Genomic DNA, 11,454 nt, shown 5'->3' on the forward strand with positions numbered 1-11,454 from the left:
ACACCAGCTGCTCTGATGTGATGATTGAACTCTTTGTGATCGAGAGACGAGATTGTACCGTCTCTATGAACATGATCAGCTTGAGGTGCAAGTACAAAGAAAATGTGCCAAGAAGATCATCCTCATCAGTCGGCATGGTCGGGTGAAAAGTTGCATTTTTCCCCACCGTTTCCACGAAGAGTCGGAGAGTTTTCTCAAAGTTGCATTTAGTTGCAGCATGCAAACTTGCAGAGGTTCACCCTGGTAATGTATTGGGAAATATTTAGATATTTGTGACTGATTGACTTCTTTTATTTCTTTTTTTTTCTATGAGAAACTAGGTTTGGCTTGATAAGAAAAGTAAACTCTCTGATCTAAAAACATGATTCCGATAAGTAAATGTTCAGTTTATGACAAGTTAGTTTGTTCCAAGTTTTGACGAAACGCAACTAAAACATCCTGAAAATGTGAAATTAATTAATGTTTTGTAATATTTTTTTCCATATAGGAGGTTGTGATTTGACTTTAAGAAAAAATGGCTGAAGCTGGATCACAACACTGACACCTAGTGGCTAAGAAGAGAAGTACTTCTTAGTCGGACACAAATTTACACTGTTCGGAGTCAAAGTCTCAGTTTACCTCAATAAATTTTCAGTATTGCAATATACTGCGATGCACACAAACACAAAACCCTGGACAATATGCCCGATACTGCCGGATTCTTAAAAAGAAAAAGAAAAAAAAAAGAAAAAAGAAGAGAATCTGCGTGCAGCTTACCCTGAAGTCGATGCCCACGGTGGAGATGAAGCTGCCGGCTAGAAAGGCTCCATCTTTAAAACGAACCAGCAGGCAGGTCTTCCCCACACCTGAATCCCCCACCAGCATCACCTGACAGAGGGCGGGAGGAAGGATTTTATTGGCCGATAACATTCAAAGCGGTGTGGGTTGGTGTGTCTGTTATTTGAGGGAATGGAAAGAGGGAAAAGTTCAGGCGAGAACTTATCTCCAAATACACAGGGGGGTTCAAGCAACTTACTCGCCATCAATAGAGGAAACTGCTTTTCTGCTCGGCAGAGCAGTACAGCCTACAGTTTGCTTCCTTCTGACTCACTATTTGTTTCATTTGTGTGTCCCCGCAACATAATGTAATATTTAAGCTCATCGAACTAAATCGACCGCAGGGTTGTTTTTGCTTTTCTAAACTAAGTCAAAGTGGAGCAGCGGTGCCGGTCGGACCCGCTGCCGGAGCGTTCGGTAACCGGACTGAGAAATGACTTCCTGCTGCCACCCACATGACGGGAGCGTGGATTGGCATATGCTCGGCGCAGATCGTCATCGTCAGTCTTCTTCATCTCCGTCTCAATGATTTAATTACGGATGCCGTGTGTCAGCGCTGAGTCATTATTTATCACTCAGCCCACAGAAACCAAAAAAAAAAAAGTGAAGTCCTTGAACGTTTCGATAAAATGACAGTTTAAAACCTCAGACGTAGAAAAGTTTAGACTTTACACAACGTGTTGAAAACGATGTCTGTTTTTTGGATGCCACTTTCAGGGACAATTTTCCCAAAGTGATACATTTTCTTTTATTTGCAGTATCGCAGTTGCTCGTGATATATATCACATGGAAATTCAGGCACCGAGATAAGTTTCCCTTGACCAGACTTTCCCCAATAGATCGTAAGGTCTTCTAAAATGTTCTAAAAACAACAATGATGTTGTCTTGTTGACTTGTATGGACAAAGACTTCTCGAGGAAATGTAAAGCCAATGTAACAGCCAGAATGAGGAGATGCAGAACCCGGTACAAAACCCGCTAATCAGACCTGCAGGAGACATTAAAAATTAATGCAACGGATGGTGCAGCGTCTGTGGTTTTTTGTTTTTTTTTCTAATTCATTCGATCAGAAAACATAAACATCAAACTCACTCATCTGGATTACTGGGTTACTATTAAAATGCGTCATCTTGATTTTCTGCAATTAATCCAAAAGTAAATTACCATTTGGTTGACTAACAACAATTACAACTGATAAGATCAATTTAAATAGCTCCAGTCTTAGTCCAGAGCCATGCATACCACATCGATTCAAGAATATACTGTTTTGCCCCAATGGACAAACGTCAGACAAGTTGTGGCGGTCTTGTATCTGCGATCTAATGCCACTTTCACGCTGAAACTCACCTGCTAAGCCAATGCTGCATGCAGTCAGAGTCCTTTCTGCAACACAACTGGCTGACGCGTGTTTAAATCACAAGAGGCGTGCCGCATCCTAACGTGAAGTCACGTCGCTGTAACCCTCTTTTTCTTCGCCACACATTTATTACAAGGAGACTCACTGACTGCTGCTGCCTGTCAAAAGCTGATGTATCAACGCGTCCAACATGGTGTGTTCACTTTTTAAACAAGGACGAGTTTTCATGCAGTTTGGTTTTGTTCCAAACAGCAGATGTGAGGTTAATATGGAGAAAGCTTTGATACCAACATATATTTATCTATTTGACACCACAGCTCTGCCAAGTGGATGTGTACAGTATATATATATATATATATATATATATATATATATATGAATCCACAAGTTGTATTCTTATAACATACTGCTTTATTGTTGATTGTGTTTATTTCTCTCTCTCTCTCACGCCACAAACAAAAAGCAGATAATTGGAGGTCAAACCCACAAAGAGCTGTTTGGCACAGGTGAGTTAATAACTGTGATTTAATATGCAGCCTCGGTTTGTGAAACACAGACACTCCAGGCATTAAATGATGGTTCTCGACTCCAAATTGTGTTTCTTTATGAACTCCACAATCAATTTTATGGCATCCCTATCATAAGACGCTGGATGTTGCTTAATAGCTGCTCAAAAGGCTCCAGATGCTTGTTTGGAGCACCCTTGCCCCAAACAATATCTGATAAGGAATGAGAGAAAAAAAAAGACACACGGAAGAAGAGAATCTGGTTCATCGAGTGGTCGGGACCAAAAACTGAAATCCCTCCCATTTAGCGGACATGGAGAAACAATAAAACGTGATTGTTGTTGGGATGTATGGAGAGTCGACCATCAGTCTGAGATCACTTGTTTGTTCTGCACCAGAGCGTAGAGAAGCGTTCCCACTCGCACAAACGAAGCGGTCTGTCCGAGAACGTGAACTGGTAGGACTGTGCCGATGTGAAAGAGTCCTTAGGCCCAACCTGAGGGTTCCTGTGGGTTCAGACAGGCATGGCACTGATCCGAGGACGGTATTGTTCAACATCTCCTACAACTGGTTTGTGTCTATATGTGAATCCAGAGCCAATGAGCGACAGTCTAGAAAGGTGTTGCCCAAATTAAAAGTCCAATTTAAGCCGTGAAATAAAGTTTCTTTTAAGTTTATGTGGCAGCTCTTGGTGGAGTTGGCCGCTTCTCAGTCGGCAGACGTCTCATAATTCGAACCCCCAATATGTGAGAATGTGTACGGATGTGACCAACTATGTAAAGCACTTTCCTCATACAAGTGAAACTAATTTCAGTCTTCTTGGTATCCTGCTTTTAACAGGTTTTTACATGGGCATTTTAGAGGTTGTTGTATTCATCTACTTTGATCTTAATCCTGTCGGTGAGTACCGGTCAATGTCTATGCTGTTTTAACTGCAATGTGTCTGTATGAATTGTGGGATGCCCTCTCCAGCTACTGCAGAAAATAAATATACTGTACCTACGAGTACAATAAAGTCACCTTGACCATTTATGGCACTGAGAACTTCCGTCTCTTCGATTTGAAACTCTTGAAAGCCGAAGTTTGGTCTGCTTCGACAAAGGTTGACAGAGGAGGTTGACAACGAGTCCACGGCGCACCGACAAAAGGCACGCCGCGGCTTCTGAAGCGGTGACTTCACTGCTTGGTTGATGAGTCATAGAGTGACGACGTTCCTCCAGCAAAGAGCATGTGGAGGAGAACTGAATGTTTACCCACAACACGGTGCCGTTTCTGCTTTATCCTTCACACGGTGGTGGACTGAGTAAATAGAGACTGACGATGCAAAGACCGGAACTTGTACAATGAAAACGTCTTCTATGGAGTTAATTCGCAGGGTTGGATCGTTCATTTCACCAAAAAACAACCGCCGAGAAAATGACTTTAACCAGCTCGCTGAAGTTTTGCCTAAAAAGCTCCTATTCTTGCAGTTTGACAAATTGAAACGAGGGAGGTCAGACACTTCTGACAGTTGTTCTCTTTAATAACCGGAACCCTTAAATGCTTTTATTCCCAAACTTCAAAAAAAAAAAAAAAAAAACACGTGGGAAATTGAACACAATTTCATACATGTTGGTGGAGTTCAGGGAGCCAAACATGAGTAAAGCAAAATGCTTCTTTGGGGAAATAAGCCTGAAATTAACCTTTTATTTTTGCGCATCGTGTTATTAGTTTTCCTTGAATATTTCATTTACGTTGCAACTTAGGATGGGCATGTGAGAGCAAAAATTAAATTAAAAAAATGCTTATTCGGTTACACTTTACACTTGTTTTCCAACCCATTTTCCTTGAATTGTCTCTAAATGCAATCACAACAGGGCCTGTACTGGTGCTGTACCACCACCGCAAGAATACACCCCCCCCCCAGTTTTGTTGATGGTTGGCGGAGTTAGTATATGTGGGTTAAGAGAAGGGTGGAGCATTTCAGCACTTTTAGCCGTAAAGAGAGAGATGCTAAATGAGCATTTTAAGAGTTGTACACACGATTTCATGAAGACAAAATGTTAATCCAATTAAAAAAATAAAAATATGTAAATACACAGAACCCTGTCTCCGCCCCAGAAAGGATGTTGAACCCACTCTAATATCTAAAAAGATGGAGCTCATAATGCCAGCTCCATAAATAGCAACAGTGCTCATAGCCAAAAGATTAGCACTACACACTGGAGGAAACCTTCTGGGGGCAACCTTGGCAAGAGCCCACCTAGTGGCGGGTGCCAGAATTACAGTCACGAAAAAAAGTGAGCTTTTGCCATCCTTCCATATATTCTGCGAAATTCTGACATGAAAAATAAACTCAGTTATTTAAAGATGACAACAACAAAAAATTGGACGCATGTCACGGTCGGAATGCGTCGAGAAATAGCACCGACATGTAACTTGGTCAGTCGGATCGTTGTGTGTGGACAAAACTGCAGGGGAGAAAAAGTTGTCATCGTGCAAGTTGATTCAGTAAAATACAGAAAAGAGTGTCGAAAGCGGCGAGCTTGAAAGTCAGCAACAAGCTAGAATGTTTAGTCCAAGTCTAGTCTGATTGGTCATTTACATAAAGGAGTCAATCTACTTTCAATCACATGGTGAAGATGGGCAATTATTCAGGGGTTTTTTTTTTGTACTGAACTGCCCTTGTTGATGTGGGGTAAGAAAACAAAATTTGAAACACCATTAACATGAATTATCAGCTGATGTTACGATTTAAACTTTGAATTTTATTGATGCGTTTTTAGATGTAATGACTGTTCTTTTCCTAAATAAAATGATATTTCATAGCATACACACAAAAGAATGAATATATTAATGAATCATTTCAAACAAAGATATGTTAATTCTAGTGTGACTCAATGAGAATGGTGTTACAGTTGATCTAAGAATCAACATCAAAACAAGCTTAATACTTAACATCTCTCAAGAAAATGTATGTTGCAAGTCCCAAACATTTCATCAGAATTGTAGTCAAGTACAAGTTCTTCTGCACTGCTTGAATTGGACTTGATTGCATGCGAGAACACTTCTGTGAAAACCATTTTAAGAAAATGAATACGTGTTTCTTTTGAACTATATTGGCAACGGCAGGCATGTAATTACATGTGTCAATCTCCGAAGGAGAGTAACAAAATAATAATTAATATAAAGACACCGTATGGTAAATAAATGTCCATATAAAGCTGGGATTTTCTCAGTTTGGCAGCAGAAATGTCAAATATTTTAATATTGATAGAACATTGCGCACTAACAACATGGTGCGCATTGAACTAATTCAGAAACCTAAAAGCTTAAGAAAGCCTTTAAATGTAACTTTTTTTCACATTGGTGTGAGTATTTGTAGTCAAGTTACTTCCATCTTTGGAATAAAACCCAACATTGTTGCTCGTTTTGATCAATTACATGACAAAAACTGATCACCATATGTTGCAAATCGCTTGAAAAAAAACCCCCATGTGGGCAGTAAAGCTACACTGTTTCCTACTTGAAATCTGACTTCATTCCTGCAGATGCAATCTAGATAAGACACCTCAATACTACTGCAAATTTAATGAGAAAGACTTTTCACCAAACGTTGGAAGAAAAGACACATGATCGCGGATGGTGTGCGTACTTCTCGCACCATCTGGCTCGTGCCGAGGCTGGTTTCTAGTGGCTGCTTCGAGCAGGTTGGAAGATTCACCTCACCTTGAAGGCGATGTCGTAAAACTCCCCGCTGTTGCTGATGGACGGTCTGCTCGGGTAAACCAGTCCGGAGGAGGGAGCGGCGGCGGCGGCCAGCCCCTTCCCCGTCCTCCCGCTGCTCGGAGACGCCTTGGGGCTCTTGGAGCCGCCTTTCCCCTTCAGCGCCTTCTTCCTGGACATGCTGGACCTAATCGGAGGAGAAGGACTGTGTGGAGATGCTTTGCTTTCAGTGGCACTTTCTTTTCTTTTTCTTTCTTTTCTATTTTCCTGCCTTCTTGTGGTCGTTGGGGCGAAGAGAAGTTCGTTCACCTGTGCGTCAAAATCATGGCTGTGCGTAAAAGCGTGAATCGAAGAGAGGAGAAGTGGCTGGAAAGAGAAGCAGCTGTTGTCCCGAGAGTGAAGCTGGATGACTATAAATCTGCAGGTCTGTGTAAACAGCTCTTTCCTTCCCTCTCTCTCTCCCTGCCTCTCTCTCTCTCTCTCCCTGCCTCTCTCTCTCCTGTTGGAGGCAGGTTGTTTGTTACGGCGCGTCGAAACCGGAAATCCACCCTAAACACTAAAAACAATCCCACACTTCTCCAAATGTGTTTGAACATAACCATCATTTGAAATCTGGATAATCATAAGATTGTTTTTGAGTCTGTGTGAAGCAAATTCAGAAATCGACCAATCCATCTATTATACTATTTTCACCAACCCAGGGTCCCTGAGAACTGGAGCCAAAGGCACAATCCTCTTTTGGCACACATAAACGCAATTGTTTACAGTCACAGATGCATGTTTTCCCACTCAATTTTGTATTCCTAGAGCACTTTTCAGAAAAGAAAGGCGCTATAAACAGTATAATGAGACCCCTCTCCAAAATGCACAACTCAGTATTATAGTGAAACACTAGCGTAAAACACATAAAGCTCAAACGTGACTAATTTAAACAAAGGAACTGTTAAAAACAATGACAATATAATGAAAAAAATATGGAAACATACTGAAACGATACTTTAAATTGATGAAAAATAGAAAAAAAAATTATAATAATGGATGGGTAAAAAGTTTTGAGCGTGAATCAGGTCTAGAGATGAATACATAGGTAAAAGAGTAATAAATAACATCAATGAATAAAAGTAAATCAGAGAAATGACATTAATAATTTCAGTAAATAAATGTTAGCATTGGCAAACCCCCCCCCCCCAAAAAAAACCCTTTTCAGCTGAAAAGGTCCACAATGAAGGATAACAGATTACAGCCTTGCAAAAAAAAACCAAAACTATTTATCAGCATTGTTATTTCAGTCAAGTTGATCGCAATTAGATTACATGTTCCTTTGTGAGCCCAATAGCAGGACAATTCCGCATGTTGGGGAAGATATGCATGCAAAGAGTCTTGAGATGCAAGAAATAAGTAAAGACTGTTGTATTTGAATATATATACAGAAGAAAGAAAAATCAGATGAGAAAATATATACGCAATATTCAGTTGTCCATATTTGTGCTACATCCTCATATGGTTGGGTAGCTGTGCCCGTCCGCGGGTTGATAAAACATGAGAACGTTGAGTTGTGGAAGCGAAGGGCCTCCTGGGTAAAGTACGCATGTTGGGACACTTTGACTTGATTGACGTATTTTCTAAGCTTTACTTTCTCTTCCCCCCTTACCAATCTCCACACCAGAACTTCAAAAAGAAAAAAAAAGGTGTCGACGTCTGACACCTGAAGTTTCAGCGTTTGATTTTGATGCCAACACACGGCCTCCTCCTCGCTTCCCCGCAGTCCTGTGTGAAAAAGTGTGTGTGACCCCGCCTGACTCTGCAATTTCATCCAATACAGGCCGACACCGAGGCTCAGCGAAAGCATCGTGGGATGTCACTCACATTTACCTGGAGCCACTGAAGTGGAGCCAATTTCAGTTTCTTCCTTGCTGCCCTGAAAGCAACTATGAATCCCGAAAGCTTTTTTAGAAAGCACAGACCTGCTGGCCATGCTGAGAGAGCACACGCTGATGTAACTACCCCCGGCAACACCAAGTCCCGTATTTTACACAGTGTCATGCTGTACGACTGCTGAACTTGTGCACCGAGGAGCTGCCTGCGTTACACTGGACTCTAGGCTGATGCAACATTGTGTGTGTGTGTGTGTGTGTGTGTGCGTGTGTGTGTGCGTGTGTGCGTGCGTGCGTGCGTGCGTGCGTGCGTGCGTGCGTGAAAAGAAAGCAAAGCCTCGTCTTTACAAGCTGTCTCACAGATCCCAGAGTCTGAAAGGCTGCCAGGACCAACTGCAACTTTCAGAGAAAAAAAATTCACCAAACAGCATGAAGGTCCTGTTTACCTGACACGTAAAAGATTTACATTTCAAGTGAAAGTGCAAAGTTTCATTTTTACAAGGCAACAAATTTTGCAAATTATGTAATTTTCCTGTAGGGCCACTAGTGGGTGCCGTTTCTCACATAGAGAATAATGTGATTCAACATTGCTACCGCGGTGACTCAACTATAAAACCACCTAGTCCCAGCAGAATATGGACTGGGAGTCCATGCTGTACAAGGATAGTCAAAGCATTTTCTAAAGGTTCCTCGTTTCCATGGAGATGGAGCATTTTCAAAAACTTGTATCTTGGGAGCCGTTGCATTTCCAGTGGCTCCGAGCACCATTGTTGTGTAAAAGAGGCCTTCGACTGATGAACCTTCACATTAGTACCCACTACAAAAAAGCTCATTACACAAATGAAATAAACACAAATTACCATTTAATACGTCTTCGAACCTACAAAAAAAAAAACCCTGCTATTTTGGATTATCTCTCAACTTACACCATGCTAGGATTTACCTTTTAAATTTACAACAAACTTGAGACTTGAAAGCATAATCAGAGGTTTTCTGGGCTGAAGTCACAGTTGCTTCCAGCCTTTTATCACACATACAATATAACCTTGCCATTGCTTTGGGAACACACAATAAATGAGCTCAATATAGACTAAAACTAGGCAGCAGCAAGCAAACATGGAGGAGGGATGACTCAACGGGCCTGACATTCAGCATTTCTGACAGTCAATTATATAGACCCCAATACGAGGTAAATGTAGGCTGGGAGTGTGTAGTCATACAGTTTGCTGGGTTGATAAACCAGCATTGCACATTTATCTTATTGAACCAGCTATTGATTCTGGTTTTACAGGACTGAACAGATTGGAGCTAGCTGGTTAGCATGCTAACATCGGTACCCAAACTTGTTGCACAATACGCAGACGTCAATGGGAAGACATTATAAAGGCTGTTTTTTTTTTGTTTTTTTTTAAGTGTTCCATGAGGATTATAATGCAATGTACCTTTTTAATATAATCCCATACTGGTATTCTTTTCATTGACACAGGCTAAAGCCAATTTTATACTCCATACCCAAAGTATAGGCAAAGGCGAGGGCGAGCCTCGGCATCACTGGAGGTGCACCTCAAACACTGGTTTGGTTGAACGACTCTATTACAAAAAGAAACCTAAAATAACAATGATTCTCAAATTGGAACGGTTACTGTCTCTGGATATAAGAGAAAGCGCCATGTGCTGAAGAGTGCTGCAGGCTGTACGAACACACCACATGACTCACATTTCTTCAGATTCTATATCAATACAGAACCTATTATCCTGCATCTTTTTTCTTTTTAAATGTAAAGATGAACAAAGGACGAGCCGTCCACTACACCGGTGACTCATCTGAAGGGACGTATAGTGTGTGTATGTGTGTGTGTACTTATTCTGAGAAGATTAGCTGAGCATCAAGTTCTTCCCCGAGCTAATTTAATTGAAACACCTCCACACTTACTCTGCTCGCAACCATAACTTAATAATATCGAAGTGATGTGATTCATTCTCCTGGACAGATAGTCCCAGCATGAAATCGAACCCCCCCCCCCCCTCCCTCCCTCCCCACCCCAATTTTTGGTCATTCTTCGTCTTTTAGACTTATTGCCACCGCCGCCTCCACTGCAATATTATATCACAGGACAACAGGGAAATGTGACCGAGGAGATTCATCTGTATCAAATCCCCGCTGTGTGTTACACAATCAGAGCGACAGAAACCGCCGGCCTTGCGAGCCGTGACTTAACATTCTGAGAAAATGACAAGAGGAGGCTTTCAGGACTGATTCAGGAGGTGGGGGGGGGGGGGGGGGGGGGTTGTTGTGTCTGTGGTCCAGAGGAGGGAGTGGAAACGGGATGCAGATGTGTTTGATGAGGAGGCTATTAAAAATACCCATGCTGCGTGAGTGGTGCACTGTCAAAACCAATGAGCTGCAATGGGGGGGGGGGGGTAACGTTACCACCTGCAGTCACACTGACTGAATGAGCTGCTGGAAGCCTTATCTGGCTCCTGCTGACCCACTGAATACCAGCGACTTCATTCAAAGGGAGATTATTCACCAAATAATCTAATCAATTAGTGTAACTTCCTGAAGTATTATCTATTTATCTTTTACATCTGCTTCATCCAAGATGGTGTTGTGGGAAGCTGGTGTCCACAGTGGTCCAGAAGGGGCGCCGAAATGCAAAAGTCCCATCAGAAATGAACAAGCCAAACATAGATGAGACTGTGTATGTAAGTGACAACGCAAATATAAAGAACACTGAAACGGTAAGAACCCACAACATGAATGAGATAGACTGTGGGTATAAAATCAATAACGCAAATGAAAAAGCCAGAACATAAACAACACAAACACAAACTTCACACCACAAAAACTAAAGTCACAACACAAATTAAAAAAACAAAAACAAGTCCTCACCAACAGTCACAACATACATCCAAAACCTTCAACACGACTACAGAGGTCATAAAACATCAACAAAAGTCCCAAAACCAATACTGACGTCAACACAAACGCAACAATGCCAATACGAAACCTTCGCCACAATATAGAAGTTACATCAACACAAATACAAAAGTCTTAACACAAATACACAAAACCTTCAACACTAATACTGAAGTCACAACACAATAACCACAACACAAATACAAAAGCTTAAACTGAAGTTTTAACACCGCAACACATCCAAAAGTAACTCAACTAAAAACAAAACGGACATTTC

At 41.5% G+C, this 11,454-nt stretch overlaps 1 protein-coding gene across 1 annotated transcript; it reads right to left on the reverse strand.

The window, feature by feature from the left end:
- Positions 1-570: 570 nt before the first annotated feature.
- rab26 (RAB26, member RAS oncogene family) lies at positions 571-6,848 on the reverse strand (the record flags this gene model as incomplete). Its single annotated transcript, XM_080481729.1, has 3 exons — positions 6,387-6,848; positions 757-867; positions 571-591 (listed from the first exon to the last, which is right to left on the reverse strand). The coding sequence occupies exons 1-3, from the start codon at positions 6,561-6,563 to the stop codon at positions 571-573; spliced, it is 309 nt and encodes a 102-aa protein (XP_080337855.1). The 5' UTR covers positions 6,564-6,848.
- Between the last annotated feature and the right edge of the window lie 4,606 nt (positions 6,849-11,454).

Source organism: Lipophrys pholis, assembly GCF_963383615.2.
Source record: "Lipophrys pholis genome assembly, chromosome: 1".
Classification (NCBI taxonomy): domain Eukaryota; kingdom Metazoa; phylum Chordata; class Actinopteri; order Blenniiformes; family Blenniidae; genus Lipophrys; species Lipophrys pholis.